This window comes from Cottoperca gobio, chromosome 1, assembly GCF_900634415.1.
Source record: "Cottoperca gobio chromosome 1, fCotGob3.1, whole genome shotgun sequence".
In the NCBI taxonomy this organism is placed as follows: domain Eukaryota; kingdom Metazoa; phylum Chordata; class Actinopteri; order Perciformes; family Bovichtidae; genus Cottoperca; species Cottoperca gobio.
In genome coordinates, this window is record NC_041355.1 from 2784609 (window position 1) to 2802529 (window position 17921).

At 41.7% G+C, this 17921-nt stretch overlaps 1 protein-coding gene across 3 annotated transcripts; it reads right to left on the reverse strand.

Annotated features, from left to right (window-relative positions):
• Window positions 1-4: 4 nt before the first annotated feature.
• sh2d3a (SH2 domain containing 3A) lies at window positions 5-13923 on the reverse strand. Of its 3 annotated transcripts, XM_029433304.1 has the most exons (16): window positions 13900-13923; window positions 13603-13760; window positions 9147-9186; window positions 8894-9010; window positions 8153-8296; window positions 7214-7509; window positions 7040-7125; window positions 6402-6521; window positions 5803-5960; window positions 5524-5715; window positions 3435-3596; window positions 2945-3060; window positions 2090-2261; window positions 1898-2009; window positions 1259-1444; window positions 5-720 (listed from the first exon to the last, which is right to left on the reverse strand). In XM_029433304.1, the coding sequence occupies exons 1-16, from the start codon at window positions 13906-13908 to the stop codon at window positions 527-529; spliced, it is 2262 nt and encodes a 753-aa protein (XP_029289164.1). In that variant the 5' UTR covers window positions 13909-13923; the 3' UTR covers window positions 5-526. The 3 variants fall into 3 exon arrangements, with proteins under 3 accessions (XP_029289164.1, XP_029289171.1, XP_029289179.1); XM_029433311.1 differs by lacking the exons at window positions 13603-13760; window positions 13900-13923 and adding an exon at window positions 10987-11222; XM_029433319.1 differs by lacking the exons at window positions 13603-13760; window positions 13900-13923 and adding an exon at window positions 10639-10770.
• Window positions 13924-17921: the final 3998 nt, after the last annotated feature.

The following is a 17921-nucleotide window of genomic DNA, read 5'->3' on the forward strand; positions in this document are numbered from 1 at the left end:
TGTTTCTGTACAGTGTCATTTATGAAGTTCATGCAAACAAATTAGACAAATACATTTATTGCTTTAGAAACACTGAAATGAAAAACCGTTTCCCGTGTGGTCCCTCACAGCAGCAGGTAATATACAAAGGGAACTAAATCAGGTTTAATCATGTTGGTTCTTTGGAATCTCAAGTATTAAACGAGTGGTGTGGATTAATAAAACAGTGTCTGAGTATCAGAAATGCACATTTGTAAACAGAGATTCTAGTTTTTGGGTAAACGATTCCAGATTTCCTGAATCCCACACAGCCCGTTTCACAGTGAAGGACTGCCAGGGGTCATGTATTCCAGACATAATTCATTATTGTATAAGTTATGTCGTCACTTGACGAGCTTCAAAGTCTCTCACGTCTCAAAAATAACCTTTTATTTATGTCTGTGGGATCTCTGTGCCTTGGCTACCGCAACTCGCCGAGGCTAAACTGAAAACATTTCATCTTTCTTCTAGTGGAGAAAGTGCTGACTCCACCTTTCACTCCTGTGGCTCAGGTTAGAGGGTCAGGTAGTTGAGGGGTGAGCTCCACGGGTTCCAGTTTATCTGAGAGGACACAAAGAATCTTGTCAAACTTCTCGTAGCGCTCCTCTCTGTCGGCTGCTGCCCCCGACTGACCCCAGAACAGCCGCAGGGCGAACTCTGTCCGGAAAGCCTCCAGCAGCTCAGGGACTGGTTTCCAGCTTCCTGTTGAAACAATGTGACAGAACATCAGATCAGAAACCACAAATTATGTCATTTCACATTAATTTAACAATGTACGCTGTTTTCTTTGAGTACAATAAACTAAATACTTTTGTACTTTCTGAGAAAGTATGTTTACGCTGCCAAACAACAGCGAGAACCGCTCATGAATAGATTAAGATGAGATTAGTTATTAAGCGGCACGTATGAGTTGAGATTTAAGAGAATTTAGTTTGGATCAAACTATTTTCTTGTACTTTGAAATACTTTTCTCTTCAGCACAAACAAAACTCACAAGTGGTCCAGACCTGTTGTACAAGTGATGTACAGAAAGTCTGCCTCTCTCCACTCGTTTGGTTTAAGAATAACGTTCCTTCATCTGAATGAATTTATTAATTTATTTTTGGCATGGCAAATAATACAAATCAGCAATTGTTAGGAAATCTTTTTACTCTTAGGTTTCATTCTCAAATATTTTACCAGTCTGTTAAGAGAATTTGGACTTAAGAAAGAGATTTAGGACATTACTGTATGCGTGTACCTGTGAGCAGAGTGCGTGCGTGCTGCTGATAATCTTGTGCATGCAGCGCGGCACTGCGAGCTGATTGGAGGACATCGTAGAGAAGCTGACAGCCTCGCTCACTGTTCTCCACCGGGTCGTCGCCCTCCATCGCCATCAGTAGAGGAACCAGGTGTGGCACGGCTATGGGACCGTGGACTACGGAGTCTACAGGAAAACATGAACACACATGACTCAATGCAATACATTCACTACTTTAAGAGTGCTATTTATACAGCACAGCTTCACACAATTAAAAAAGGACAAGAGTGCTGATTTTACCCATTAAAGTGTTTTTCTGGACACAGAATCAGAAAGAAGTTGAACAAAGTCTTTTGTCCAGAGGGAGCCAGCATGAAGTCTGATAAATTGTGCGATTAGAGGATCAATTTCCTCCGCGGCTTTTCTCTCCCTGTGTGATTTTAAATTGGAGACAAACAATCTGACTGCAGCAGCTCCTATTTAAATTCCTTCTACACTTCAACAGTCGATACCAGCACTTGCTTCCATCCTATTAAACAGCACTGCAGCACACTTTTAGCTGCACTCTGACACGTTGCATTCGATAAAAGCATCTGCTAAACGAATGTAATGGATTGCGTCTCAAACTCCACAGCTCACCGTCTCCGTCGTTGAGCAAGTTCATGAAGGGTTTGAGTTTCTTCTCAAATAAAACTGCAGTCTCTGTGTGGTTCCTCCTCAGCGCTCGCCACGTCATCTCCAGTCGCATTATCTGCACGCACATTATCAAGATTGTTGGAAAACTTTATCCACTTAAGCTTAGTTTGCACATATTTGTCATAATTTCCCCACCTGAGGCATCTCCAGAGCCTTCATCACGGCTGAGAAGGAGTAGAGGTTGTGGGCGTGTTCTTTCAGGGCCTGAGCCAATAAGATTAATTTATGTAAAACGGTTGCCCTCTGGCTCACAGTTCCTGTGCAGCCCAGGATGTCCACTGCGACTCCCATTGCTATTAGATGATGCCTAAAACAAATGAAGGATGGATTAGAGGTGTGAGTGGGCAGAAGATTGAGTAAGTCAGCAGGTGGGGGGCAGTTTTCTCACTTCACCTATCCAGCTACCCAAACAGAGCTTACCCCAAAACAATATAAAGATGTCACTGTCAAGGACAAAACTACCTTCACGTGCATTGTTTGTAGTGAAGTTAGCGACCAGAGATACCTGGACAAATTAAATAAAGAATATCAGCATTGCTAGATATAATAGAGGAAATGTGTTTTTTATGTGGGTGAACCAATTTTCTTATCTATCTGTTCAAAATCTCAAACTTGAACTTGTGAGTGTGTGTGTGTGTGTGTGTGTGTGTGTGTGTGTGTGAGATTCATCTGTGCACAGGGGAGGAGTTTAGAGAAGGGGAGGTTATATAAAGGCTGGGTGCGTTCCGATCAGATCCTTTGTGTGAGACCATGCTGAGACGCCAGTAACTTGTTTAAGATGATGTTTGAAATCTTCTGAGTTATGTTTACATGCTAAGCATCCTGATTATCAGCCGCGACAGCGACGTTGGTTTTGTTTTCACCTTGTGAGTCTCTGTGTCACCCTGGAGCGGGAGTTAACACAGAGGCGGTTTAGAGTCATGGTCTGCTTGGCAATATATATATTTATGTTCATTTATTGTACAGAAAAAAAAATCATCCAGCATTTACCTTTCTAACAAATCCTGTCTTAACTGGTGTCCATGTGGCAAAGTGACGAGCTCCAGCCCTGATCCCACTCCCATACTCGTCTTCTGCTCCTCGGTCACCCCAACGATGCGTGCAACCTGCAGCACCACAACAAGGACAAATGATACATGATTATCCAAACATCAGATCATAAACCAATGCACATATTTATCAAGCTACTGAAAAGGGAGATTTGGGAAGTGAAGTAAAAACTCCTCGCTCTCACACACTCACACACACACACACACACACACACACACACACACACACACACACACACACACACACACACACACACACACACACACACACACACACACACACACACACACACACACACACACACGATATATAAATAGAATATGATAGATGTGATTATTATTTGCATTGATTTGAACATTTGATTTTGTTTTGCTTTGCATTTATCAGGTGAAGCATGTATTGATTTTGAAGTAAGACGGTTGAGAGCTACCTGGCAGTCGACACTGAGCATGTGCAGAGCGGTGGTGTCGGCGCTTGCGCGGTTGAAGTGCTCTTTGAGCGCCATGAGGACGCCGGGCTCTAGAGGTCGGTTGTTCTCCGGCAAGAGCAGCGACTCAAACTTGTCCAACTGGAAACACGACACTGACTCCACCTGTGATGTAGAATGAAGGATATTACGTTAGTACACAACTCAAATACTGTTGGAGTACAATCTTTACTTTATTTCAGAGTTGTTCATTACTGAATGTATTCTGAAGCTGTTAGTGCTATATTTGTAAAGCACTCTGCAAATGGACACGTCACACGTCAACAACATGAGGATAGATTCTCTCTAGAATAAACCCAAAGAAAGCCGGCCTTTAAAACATTACGTCACCTTCATATATACAGTATATCTCAAAAGTGAGTACACCCTTTAGATTTTTGCAAATATTCTGTTATATCCTTTCAGGGGATAACATTATCCTACTGAAACTTTGATATAACTTAAAGTAGTCAGTGTGCTGCTTGAATAACAGTATAGATTTATTGTCCTTTGAAAATTACTCAGTACACAGCTGTTAATGTCTAAACAGCTGGCAACAAAAGTGAGTACACCCCATAGTGAACATGTCTAAATTGTGTCCAAAGTATCAATATTTTGTGTGACCACCATTGTTATCTAGCACTGCTTTAACCCTCCTGGGCATGGAATTCACCAGAGCTGCACAGGTTGCTTCTGGAATCTTCTTCCACTCCTCCACGACGACATCACGGAGCGCACGGATGTTGGACACCTTGCACTCCTCCACCTTCCTCTTGAGGATGCCCCACATGTGCTCAATTGGGTTTAGGTCTGGAGACATACTTGGCCAGTCCATCACCTTAACCTTCAGCTTCTTCAGCAAGGCCGTTGTCATCTTGGAGGTGTGTTTAGGGTCATTATCATGTTGGAAAACTGCCCTACGGCCCAGTTTCCGAAGAGAGGGGATCATGCTCTGCTGCAGGATGTCACAGTATATATTGGAATTCATGTGTCCCTCAATGAAATGCAGCTCCCCAGTGCCGGCAGCACTCATGCAGCCCCAGACCATGATGCTGCCACCACCATGCTTGACTGTAGGCAAAACACATTTGTCTTGGTACTCCTCACCAGGGTGCCGCCACACACGCCGGACACCATCTGACCCAAACAGGTTTATTTTGGTCTCATCAGACCACAGGACATGGTTCCAGTAACTCATGTTCTTGGATTCATTGTCTTCAGCAAACTGTTTGCGGGCTTTCTTATGCATCGGTTTCAGAAGGGGCTTCTGTCTGGGGCGACGGCCATACAAACCGATTTGATGCAGTGTGCGGCGTATGGTCTGGGCACTGACAGGCTGACATCCCACTTCTGCAACCTCTGCAGCAATGCTGGAAGCACTCGCACGTCTATTTTTGGAAACCAACCTCTGGATATGACGCTGAGCACGTGGACTCAACTTCTTTGGTCGACCCTGGCGAGGCCTGTTCCGAGTGGAACCTGTCCTGGAAAACCGCTGTATGATCTTAGCCACTGTGCTGCAACTCATTTTCATGGTGTTGGCAATCTTCTTATAGCCAAGGCCATCTTTGTGAAGCGCAATAATCCTTTTTTTCAGCCGCTCAGAGAGTTCCTTGCCATGAGGTGCCATGTTGTCCAGCATTCAGAGAGAATTGTGCCCAAAACACCAAATTTAACAGCCCTGCTTATCATTTACACCTGAATCCTTGTAACACTAACGAGTCACATGACACCAGGGCGGGAAAACAACATCATTGGGCACAATTAGGACATGTTCACTATGGGGTGTACTCACTTTTGTTGCCAGCTGTTTAGACATTAACAGCTGTGTACTGAGTAATTTTCAAAGGACAATAAATCTATACTGTTATTCAAGCAGCACACTGACTACTTTAAGTTATATCAAAGTTTCAGTAGGATAATGTTATCCCCTGAAAGGATATAACAGAATATTTGCAAAAATCTAAAGGGTGTACTCACTTTTGAGATATACTGTACCTATAACAGAAGCAAATGTGAACACTAAACCAAAAAAAGGAATATTTATACAAACATGTGGCTTTTCAAAATGCCAGTCCTCCACTTCCCCTGCCGTCTTCTTTTGCGGCAGCAACGGCAGCTGTGATTCTTCGCTCTTCTGTGCCTCCAGAAAGCCAAAGGAAGTCTCTGTGAGGCGGGCGCGGCTCTGCCACTTCTCCTCTGCGCGCAGTCGGTCCACATGGCCTTTCTGTTGGGACTGTGGCACCTGGACACAACAGCCATAAACTCTCCATGGAGGATTTACTGTAAAGGACTAATTCCCTAAAAATAGAACAAATAAAAAGTTCTTTACCTGGACGACCAGCTCATCGTAGAAAGAAGAGGGGTCAACGTTCCGGACTGTGGGTGGGGGAGGGATGGCGTTGGGGAAGAGAACAGAGACCCTGAGAGGTTTAGGAGGAGCTCTCGTGTGCAGCTGTCCATCTGAACCTCGCAAAGTTACACCACCACCTGCAGTGACGGAGGACGGAGTTATGCGCCTGTCATTTGAAGACTCCATATTTGCAGGAGGTGCTGCTACGGAACTTGAACTCTTAAACTGCCATGTCAGTTCTTTTTTAGAAAATAACTACTTTTAAATAAGCTGCTGCTTGCCCACTCTCGTGTGCCCTCTCTGAATCTCACTCGTTCTCTCTGTCATTTTCCTGACGAGGTAGAAATACTTTTGTGTTGGGACGGGGATACATTTAGGAATTATGCCTGAACCAATACAAACAGGGTGTGTGCCAGCAAACACACTACACCTTGTGAAAGGAGCCCTCAAGCTGTTTCCCTTCAGTTATCTCACATTATGCATGCTGCTCTGGTGTCAACAGGACAAACATTTGTAGATGTATTCTTTTTAAATAGGCTTTCTGTCTGAAGTGTAGCTGTATTACGTGTGCACGTCACCTGGAAAGGCAGGGCGTGTGTGTCGTGGTCGGGGGCTCAGCAGGGGCTCGCTGCCTGTGCGAAACACCGGGGAGATGGGCGTGGGGCCGATGCCCTCCGGCTGAGTGTTCTGTTGAACCCCTGGATTAGGAAGAGTGACGGCAAAGAGTTAAAAGATAAACAACACAATGGGTTCTGATGGTTTCCACAAATGTCCACTGGATGCTTTTTGGGCATAGACTGTAAAAAACATGGACAGAGTCTCTGTGACGTCACCGAGAGGTTTCTAAAGAGCCAAGGTGAAGCTCAAAGTGGGTGGCTCCAGCTCCGGCCATTTCGGCAGTGCCTACTGGATCGTCTGTGGACCCGAGGTGATGCAGCAGAACTGACGGGTAGCACCCAACTGTCACTCACAGCCTTAATTATGTACAACTTTAAGCTTTAATATAATTCAAACGGGTGAGTTACATAAACATTCTGATAAATTATAAATATAGCTCTGACTAAAAATAAACCTGGTGTGTGAAAATGGAAGATTGGAAAGAAGAGTCCCATATGAGCTGCAAGCGAGACGCTCTGCTGCATGGCAGCACAAGTGGTCGGATTGACAGAGCTGCATCCAGTGGACTTTAGCGGAGACACATGCATGTGTAATGTACCAGTTTGTAGGTTGCTGTCTGATTGTGCAGACTGAAGTGAAGGCCTGCGTCCAACGTTCTCCAAGTTAGCGGGCTGACTTCCACTCCTGCAACGCATAATTCTTTTTAATCTATTTGTGTACCTGTGTTTTGAGCACTATAGACTGGACTACATTTCAAGAGACTTCCTCCCACCTTAGCAGCGGATTGATGAGCTGCAGTGTTTCGTTGTGTGCAGAGCTGAAGCTGCGCCTTTTGTTGGCTTCACTGTGTTTTTCTCTCGCTGCACCTCTACTGCTGCTGCCGCCGCTTGTGGGCTCCGCATGTCGGTCGATGATGACACGCAGAGGAAGGGTCCGTGTGATTGGGTGAAAAATCACAGCGCCTGAGGCCTGGGAGATGGGCCGACGCCCACCCACATAGAATCGGATCAAAGCGGGTACATTGTCAAAGCGGTCCTCCTCAAACTGGAACAGCTCCCGAGAGTAGCCCTGTCACACAGATGGAGGGACACGCATAATATATCAAGCAGAGCCTTAAAAGGGATCGTCCCACAATATTTATGATTAGATTTATATCAGTTAACAGTAGTGAAAGTAACAACTTATTTAAAAAAGTCCATAAAAATGTCTTAAATGGCCCTAACAGCAAAAGCCACCTCTCCACTATTGATCTTCATGCTCAGTATATTCCAAACAATGATCACTTATTTATGACTATTAAAGTGTGTGTGTGTGTGTGTGTGTGTGTGTGTGTGTGTGTGTGTGTGTGTGTGTGTGTGTGTGTAGCGTTTGGAACATACAGATCTACAGTGGAGAAGTAGATTATGATATGGGTTGAAATATTAGATGAGTTTTTTGTATTGACTCTTGGTTATCGTTGGAGTCCATCATCGTAATCGCGCTGAATAAAAGCTGACTACAGCTGCCATGCTACACACTTTTTTCTTCTTCTTTTTTTTACTAAATCGTTTAGTTTAGAAAATGTAGGAAAAACAAACAAAAGCTTAAAATTGCTTGTTTTGCCCGACCAAAACCAAAAAAGATTAAATTAACAGCCATAGAAAAAGCAGAAAATCAACTAATAAACAATTATCCCCTACTTTCCGCACATGGACAAACATAACATAGACACCTTTTTGGGACGAAGGATCACTCGTATGATCTTAAAGTGCATGGGCCCGTCCTTCCAAAAGCAGCTCAAAACGTAGTTGCCGGGGGCAGAGCCCGAGTCTCGGACCAGGAAGTCTCCATCCTTCTCAAACAGAGACTCTGCAGCCTGGGGACACGTCAGCAGGTCAAGTTGGTCAACATTATAACCTTCATGATGGTAGGATTCATTGCAAGACTGTGGTATTAGACTGCATTAGGTTTAGATATGTGTACCTAACAAACTGACAACTGAGTATGTAAAACTGGAGCCACCAACTGATTAGCTTAGCTTAGCATAAATACTGTAAACAGGGAAACGGTTAGCCTGGTTCTGACCAAAGATAACAAAATATACCTACCAGCCAGTCTAAAGTTTGCTAATCAACACATATTTTGTTTGTTTAATCCATACAAAACTGAAGCGTAACAAAACAAATAACAACTGCTGGACTATTTCAGGGTGATGACGGAGTCCAAGAAGTATTATTTAGCTGGTAGGTGGATTTTGTTACCTTTGGACAAGGCCATGCTAGCTGTTTCCCCCTGTTTACAGTATTTATGCTAAGCTAAGATAAACAGCTGCTGTTGATCCTCTTATCCAACTCTTAGTAAGAACATGAATAAAGCACATTTCGCAACTAAGTCAATCTTTTTCTTTGAATTAATGTGTATAAAAATGTGTTTAAGTGTCAATACAGTGAGAATAGTAGAGTCCATTGAGCACCTCTCGGCTCAGCGGTCCGTGGTACCATGCATGGCTCGTCGGGTCGTCAGTACTGAGCTTCAGCTCCTCCTCCAGCTCCTTCTTCAATGAGTCCATGTCTCTCCGACCACCAAACACCTACAATGCACACAGCAGCAGTGACCAGTTACTCATGCAAGTTGTCTGTGCTCACATTTAGTATGTGTGAGGGTATGATGGAAAATATGTACAAAGAAGAGGCAGCGAGTGAAAGGCTGTGTGATTAACCTCTTACCTTCAGCTGGCTGAAGTATGCGCTGACACTCCTCCTCTTGCTGAAAAACAAGTGAGAAAAGGTGATTCGGAGCTACTAAACTCAACCCCGGGGGACCACAGATGACGGTGTCATGTTATTTTTCTTTGAACATGAACAGTACATGGACAAAAGGCTACTGCCAAGGTCTGTATCTGTCATTAACACCACACAAAAAACTGAGGGACTTTTAATAGCCTGCCTCTTCCTTCCTCCCCGAGCCTCCACCTTCCTGCCTCTGTAAACACAAGGCTAACAGATGAACAGCTCAGAGAACTAACAGCAGCGGCTCAACTAGATAACTCCCAGCCATCTCATGAACTGTTACCCATATTAGCAAATCTATGCCCGCTTGTCGCTGTGTGTAAACATGGGTTAACAAAGTGGAACAAATTGTGTGTTCGGGGATAGCATGTAGGGCTGTGCATGGGGTGTGACCCTGAATACAACTATTAACATCCACTGAAACACACTTTGATATTTCCATTTAATGTACACTAATGTGCCAATTTATTAGGTACACCCAGCAAAAACTAATTCAGTCAAATGTATATCCTGAAATAAATCCTACTTTCATTAAGGCTAAAATGTTTAGGTTTCGAATCTGTTTTAGAAAAGGAGTTGATTACACTTTATGCTTATTTTGGATGCTGTAGTTTGAGGTGCTGTTGATATAAACTCCTTAAACTTATTGTCTTCATTTAGAAATATAACCCAGCCCCCTGGTTTCACACCGATTTTAGAAATGCTGAGGTCATGAGTCAAAGACATCTTACACTACCCCTCAGACACCAGTCTCCAAAATGTTTTTAAATAATTTGCATGTTTTATATTCTATTTATTCCTGGTCAAATATTATTTTGTTACTATTTTATTCATTTACCATTTTCTATCGTAAAATGTATTATGATAATTTAATGCATCTCATTATACTGGTGTCTCCAATAGTTAGTCAACACCTACTTGATATAAATGGGGTGGATAAAATACATTTTAAAATTCAACAAAACAAACTACAGCATAAAAAAAAATCCCCACAAATGTTGACTCGACACATCTGTAAAACAATTAAAATAAAAACTCAACATTAAAACCTTCATGAAGTTGCATTTATTGACGGTCTGTTGTGTAAAACTGGATTATGTGTAGCTGGGTGTACCTAATAAAAAGACAACTGTTCTTGCATGTTCACAATTAGCCTAAATATTCCTCAACACTGATGGACACACACATAAATACATAAATAAATCACAGCTTTAAGATTTGTTATGAGGTAATGGGGTGCTACATCCTGTTTGAGGGGCGTTGGCCCAGGTAGCACAACAGAAACACCTGTGCAATGTGCTGCAGAGCCACTATTGAGAAATGCAACATGACACCACATTTAGCTATGTTTCAACTATTACATTACAAGCCAACTAGTTTCCCTCTACGTTTATAGTTAACGTTACTATACTATAACTATTGTGCTTACTTTTATTTGGTCTCGTCTGCTGTTTCTTTGGCTACGTTTTATGAGTCAAGATTGTGCAACAGGTAGCTGACGTTCACTGCTACAGGTAAGTTAGCAAACAACAAATAACCGAAGTAAGTTAACCTGAAAACACACACACACACACACACACACACAAAGTGATATTTGATCGGCTTCATGTGTCCGAAAATAAATGTTTACAAAGCACTGCACACCAAAAGTTAAATCAACTGTCAAACAAACGGTCACAGTCTTGACTAACGTCCAAGATCTCGCGTTAATTAACGGTAACTTGGAGTTAACCGTTTTTCAAAAATCCTTCTATTCGTCAACGGTCAACGGTCCTACCTGTCAGTCAACTTCACTGCTCGTTTCACGGGTTTTAGTCCAATTTAACACCGACAAACAACAGCTGTGGAGTAGTATCGTTCAAGCCGTCTCCGTGCCGGTCCCTCCCAGGCAGCCCCCCTCCTCCGTCTCCTCTTCGCCCTCCTCCCTGCGCAGTTTCGGACGAGTTCCCACAAGTTCTCCCGAGCTTACCTTCTCCCCCCGCCCCGGGCCCCGGTGCTGAAACACCGCTATCTGCCTGGCATTCTTCGGATACCGACACAAGAGGAGCTAACACATCACCTGGCTTACAGTCAGCATATGGTAGGTAGCTGCACAGAGTGGTGTGGGCCCTTAAATCCCACATATGGTCCTGATTTACTCTCTTCAAACAGTGACATGACTAACGTTTTATTGGACAAACTGAAAATGGTTGCCACACACGCGCTGTTTCCAGCTCACAACTGAGTCAACATTACATTACAGGTCATTTAGCAGACGCTCTTATCCAGAGTGACTTACAGTGAGCTAAGTACAGGGACAGTCCTCCCTGGAGCAGCTCAGGGTTAAGTACCTTGCTCAGGGGTACAATGGTGGCAGCCTGGTATCGAACTCCCAACCTTCTAGTTTGTTTGGAAGGCGTACCACCTAGACCACTAGGCCATCACCACCAAATGACAACAGAAGCAATACAAGGGTGTGACATAAAAAAAACAAACATAATATCATTATGAAACTTCCCCAGTTGATTAGCCTACTTGTATATTAAACCACTAATATTTTGTATTACAAGTTTTCTGAAATCTTTAAATATGCAAATGAGGCATTAGCTTATGACATATGTGATGATTTGCATAATCTTCCGGAACATAAATCTGAACATTGGACAAAGCCAGGTTCAGAATGATTGTTTCATTGTGTTGACATTTTAGAGTCAAAGGTCTTTACGTAGGGAGTTTTTGATATCTTTGTATCACTCAAAAAATCTGAAAGTACTGTCAACAACAGACTTTATTAATAATAATCATATTTAATAATAATAATTAATACATAGAAAGGAATGAAACGTTATAGTTTGGTATGTAAGTGCTACTACAGTGGAGATTTCTGGCTCAGTATGAGAAAAAAAAACTAATTTTGAGAAAACAGCCTTTAAATATATGTATTGTAAAGTAAAAAAAAAAAAAGAAACTAGTTTTAGCTGCTTGTACCTGTGATTTTGGGGCTGCGCATTAATATTTATCTGTTGTGCGTTTATGTGTGCATTTATTTTCAAACGTGTCTCAGCCAATCAGTGCGAGGACCGGGACTCTCTACTTCCCCTGAGCCCTACATGTTTAGATGAATAACTTTTTAACACTTTATGACTGGTGAGCAGAGAGATGTGCCTGAACTTGACAGCCAGCCTCCATTTAAACTCCTACACTACTTGCCAGTTGTATAACTCAATTATGTATGAAAGGAAACAACTTTTACCACAAGATTAAAGGGTTGGTTCACCCAAATTACAAAAACATACAGTATTTTTTTACTTACCTCCTTATATTATCTAGACATGACGATCATTTGGGTTTTATGTGCAGTGAAAAATGACATAATTAATTCAACGGCAACATCTGGAACAGGTCTAGGGCCAGAGTAGGGATGTCCTGATCAGGTTTTCTGCTCTTGGTCACAACTTGAGTACTTTACAGCTGCACAATAAAGAGTTCAGTAAAAATGTACATGTGCAGCTGAGTAGCTCTGCTATAAGAAAATATAATTTATTCCACAGACTTTTCGATGTTTGTGTATATAGTTCCTTATCATAGAGCTGGAAAACTATTTTATTAAATGATCGACAGAAAAATAATTGGTGCATTTTCTTTTAAAGCAGATAGCATCTACATTTTGAATATCTGCTGCTTTTCTTTATCCTGTCATAGCAAACAAATATCTTTAGTTTTTGCTGTGTCGGTCAGACAAAAGAAGGCACTGGATCTGGAACATTGTTTCTGGAAAGTTTCTGCTGAGGTTTTGAAATGTAAATGTCCAGTGTTTTCAGCAGAACAAACTGAATTCATTCCCATTTTATTGTGGTGGCAGAAGAAATCTCAGTTTTGGATATCTCAAAACCAGAGCACATAAAACCAAAACTTATTTTCATGGTGTAATAGCGTTAGGGATGGAGGGAAACATTATGTATATTTGTAATTCAGGTGAACTGGCCCTGTAATGCTGAAAAGGAGCCTGTTTTATAGATATTATACCTTCCTCTTTTTTAAAGGTATCGACTTTAAGATGAACAACTTCCAAACACACACACGCACACACTGGCCTTTGTCACTCAGTCCTTCACCGCTGACTGAGGGGTGTGTGTGACCAAAATATCAAAGTCCCAAGGTGTGTTGTTTGCTATGTTAGTCATCATAAAGCAGCTGTTGTCCTGGTAATTAAAGTAAAGATCATATTGTTATTTTAAATCCTTAAAGGAATTTAATTCATATTGTCTTTTCAGCCTGTTTTATAGACGAGGGAGTACACCTACTTAACCTTACAAACTCTGACATTTTATGAGACACTAGTTAATTATTATCCAAACCTGAACCTGGAGAAAGTCACACACACACACACACACACCATTGTGGGTCATCTTACCTGTGTTTGCTGTCCTGACAGCGCTCAGCCTCACTGATCGTGTTGTCCTCGTTCAGGGGGCGGAGCTGCGAGCAGGAAGCGGATAGGCGGTGTTTTTTATCAGCGCGCTGGAGGCGGGGCAGAACACTCTGACGAAACAGATCCTTCCTCGGCTTCACCTGCAGGAAATGTTAGAGACCCAAATAGTGTGCGTCCTGGAGCTGATGATTGCATTGTCTTTTAAAAAAAGGGATGGAGGTGTTACAGGTGACTTCTACTGTTTTGTGATGCTATGTAGCGGCAATTTAGTGGTCTCACCAGATCCATAGACGATCCCAGCGAGTACTTCCGGCTCACCCTGCGCTCCACTTGCACACCTGAGAGGACAAGGGACATTTTAAAAGGAAAGTTTTGTAAAATATGCGTATTTGATGTCTTTCAGAGTTAAAGAAGAGAAGATCCATATCACTGTTATGTTGGTCTACAGGCGTGGACAAAGTGTCAACGATAAACGTGAATAACTTTAACCTCTACTTTCTCTCTGCAAGTTAGAAAGGATGATTCAAAGATAAAACATGTATTTTTAGGCTTGTTTCATAACACAGGAACACTTGAACATAACAATTTCAATAAACTAAAATTCAAGATAAGCATGTAAACCAAATCTGCTGTAAAAATAAATAAGAATTTATAAAATGTACAGTCTGCACTTAAACCTAAAGCTAAGTTATACGAGTCTGTGCATGTTTACATGAAATATGTGTGCACTGGATGACATGGCTGTAATCAATCTCAAATTATTGATATGACTGGGAATCGAACTTTAAAGGAGCAACGCGTAGTTCTGAGCCACCTGCTCCAAATAAATAGGGGGCAGTATTTCACCTCTACTACTGGGTCTATACAATCTAAATTGACAGTCATCAGTTATAAAATAAAAGCCTACTATGGTATGTAAACCTATGTTTTTATATTTTAGTTATAATAGTTTGGCATATTTGTTGTATTCTAAGTTTTAGAGTATTCTCAGTATCAGTCAGTGGGCAAGAATACGCAAAATTCGAGAGCCGGTCAAAATAACATTGCTATCTTATAATCTCCTCGTGTGGCGTCAACCTTACTTTACCCATCTGTGTGTTTCCTGTGGCACTAACGTCTACTGAGGGATGTCTGTCCGTTAAGAACGTTAGTTTGTTTATTGGACTAAATCCAAAGAAATGAGAAAACGACCCACAAATTTGCATTGTCTTCCACACGGTCAGACGGAGCCCCAGTGACCACCCGAGTTCAGTTCAGTCAGCACAAGCCCCAGCGACGGGTGTCACAGCGGGCAGGTGGAACCCGGGTTGATTTAAATTTAGTTAATTAAATAAAAAATTGACAATGACAGCATAACATGCTAATATGTACTATGTTCACCATCTCAGTTACAGCTGAGACTGATTTGCAGGTGATTGGTCATAAACCAAAGTATTTCACAAAGTCAAATTTTGACCTGATGCTACAGAAAATATCAGAGGACCATTAAAATGATAACAATTCAGATTGTGGGGAACCTGAATATCTGTATCAAATATCATGGAAATCAATCCAATAGTTGTTGAGATATTTTATTCTCGACCAAAGTGATGTACGGACCAGCTGTCATCCATAGCTAGCTGCTGCTATTGTTAAAAACAACATCAAGGCATCAAAATAAGTATTGATGTGGTATATGTACTAAAACTCACATAATGTACCAGTACCAATATAACCAATATAATAACAATTAACATTTTTGTTTTGTAGGTTTGAGTTACCACTTTTTAGGGCTTATATGCAATAACATATGTTTTCACTTGATAAACATGTAATTAGAACATTTTTATAACTATTTGAATATTTCTGTGTGCATGTGGCCAGTGAGTGTCACCAGAGTAGTGGGTCCAGACTCTGTCGGTGTCTTAAAAGTTGATCGAGGATGGTTTCTCTGTGCGTTGCGTCCTCTACCCCTGCATCCTTCAGCTCTACATCTGTTACGCTCAACAGACCCTGGAGAGAAACGAAAATAGAGCGAGTGAGAAAGTAATAAAGAGAAATTTAGGGTTATGAAGATTGAAGCACAGAGCAAAAGAGAGGATAGATATTAGACACATGCATATGCATATACACATACCTCCAGACCATAATATTCCCTCTCGAGTGTCTTGGTGTACTGTGGCAGGCCGATCTGTTTCAGCCACCAGGCGATGGAGCGATTATTCATGTCTAAACAGCAGAAGCAGAGGAAATACTGATTACATACCAACACACATGCACACGCACATGATTGTACATGTTTCCTCACAAGTTTATGTGAAAAGTAGTAATGAAAGAGTAAAGTGACATCAGCTTACTTTAAGAAGTCAGCCAACCAGACACACCAGCAGAGAGCCCTTGTGTTGTTTGCCTTGCAGCAGCTCCACTATGTAACACCTACCTGTTTGCAGGGTCCACGAGGCACTCTGGGATGTTACGTCTCTCTTTCTCCTTTAAATGTTTCTATCTCATAATGGCTCTTTCTTTTCTTACTCTGCCTGTGTTTTCCTTCCTTCTTTGCAGCGGCTTTCATCTGAGTTGTTGCTTGCCCTCTGTCATTAAGTCTGTCTCTCACTTCTCTTTGTGGTAACAGTGGAAGCCCGCTCCCCCTCAAACCTGCAGGGTCTCTCACAAAGCCAATCAGATCGTACAGTGGGCTCACGGTACCCCACAGACAACAGCAAATCACGGCGCAGGAATTAGCATCTCAGGAGGCGGAGAGCGCAGGTTGAGGCATGTCATGAGAAAGAGATAGAGTTAAGAAAAACAAGATGGGTGGGGATATGAAAATGTGAGACTGTTAGGCAGCTGTCAACATGTCAAGTCAAAGATAGGCATGCATGCACGGCGGTGTGTCTGGCAACCTGTCTGTCCTGGTGGTATGATAGGAGACACAGTATCTGCAGGAAACATGTTGATGTGTATAAGGCTGACACCTAGTGTTGAAGTACAAGGTGATTTAAAGGGGCATTCCACCAATTTTACACATGAAGATAAATTCAGTCATTATGAGCACTACCGCTCAGCTTGTGTTAAATTTCTTTAAACTAAAAGTTAGAATATCTCAGCTTCATCTGCTTCCTTTTTGACTATTATTATTGTTTCAATTCAATCTGTCTCTCACAGGCCCCCAACCTTTCAAGCTTTCACACCAGCAAGCATCTTTTCTATCAACGTGTCCTGGGTTAAAGATCCAGAAGATGAACTGTAGCTGGAAAGGTGATGGGTGAGAGTGATATTATTTTGCGCTTGTAACTGCTTATTGTTACGATGATGTTGTTTTTTGGGAGGATGCAGGTAAGTGAAAAGGTTTCCGTCATATGAATTATACAGCAATAAAATAATCCCCCCCCCCACCCCTTAATCATGCCCATAAAATCCACACTTCCTTCTTGATCGCATCTCTTACATAATTTTGAAATGTTATGCTTCAGTTTCGTAATATTAGCACACCCTGTTCTGTTTAACTGCAGAAGAGACTTCAAAATGTGTATGTTGTACTCCATCAAATCCTTTTGCTTCTAATATAACATCTATTTTCAAACTGTGAGGAATTTAAGGCTGCGTGTGCTTATTTTAACTCCTTTATATACTGTCGGGTAGTTCAATCTTTGTAGCATCGATGTCCTGTGAGAACCACGTGTCTGACGAGAGGGTTTTTAAAGACTTTATTTAGCTTAAGAAGTAGGAGAACTTTCTCAACATGTAAAGCAACACTTCATCTTTCAGTTAATACCAAACATTCAGAATGAACACATCTGGAGATGCATGGTTTTCACTGGAAGGGGAGGAAAAACTGTAATCTGAAAAGTAACTCCAACAAATGTATTGTAGTAAAAAGTACAACATTTACCTCTGAGATGTATTGGAGTAGAAGTATAAAGTAGCATAACATGGAAATAGTGCAGTAAAGTACAAGTACCTCGAATTTGTACTTAAGTACATGTACTTAGTTACTTTCCACCACTGGGAGTTTGTCAGGTTGATCATTTTAAATATGTTACACACTGTTGGGTACTTAAATCTTTGACGATGCATAATATTTTGAAATTGATCATATGGAAAGTCTTCAAAGTAACTAGTTACTACATAATTTACAGTTATGTAGAGGACTGAAAAGTGCAATATGTCCCTCCTTAATTGTAGTGTAGCAGAAGTACAACGTCCAGTAGCATAAAATGGAACTACGCCAGTGTAAAAATGTGCAAGTACCTCAAAATGTACTGTATTTCACAACTGCTGTTTCCCCGTGTTGTACATCAAACTCAGTGGCTTGAATTACT

Excerpts from the sequence above, each read along its gene's own strand:
- sh2d3a (XM_029433304.1), bottom strand. Across the intron at positions 6,522-7,039 it reads AGACAGCAACCTACAAACTG|GGGTTCAACAGAACACTCAG; the intron begins GTACATTACACA and ends TTCCTAATCCAG. Across the intron at positions 5,716-5,802 it reads ACGATGAGCTGGTCGTCCAG|GTGCCACAGTCCCAACAGAA; the intron begins GTAAAGAACTTT and ends TGTTGTGTCCAG.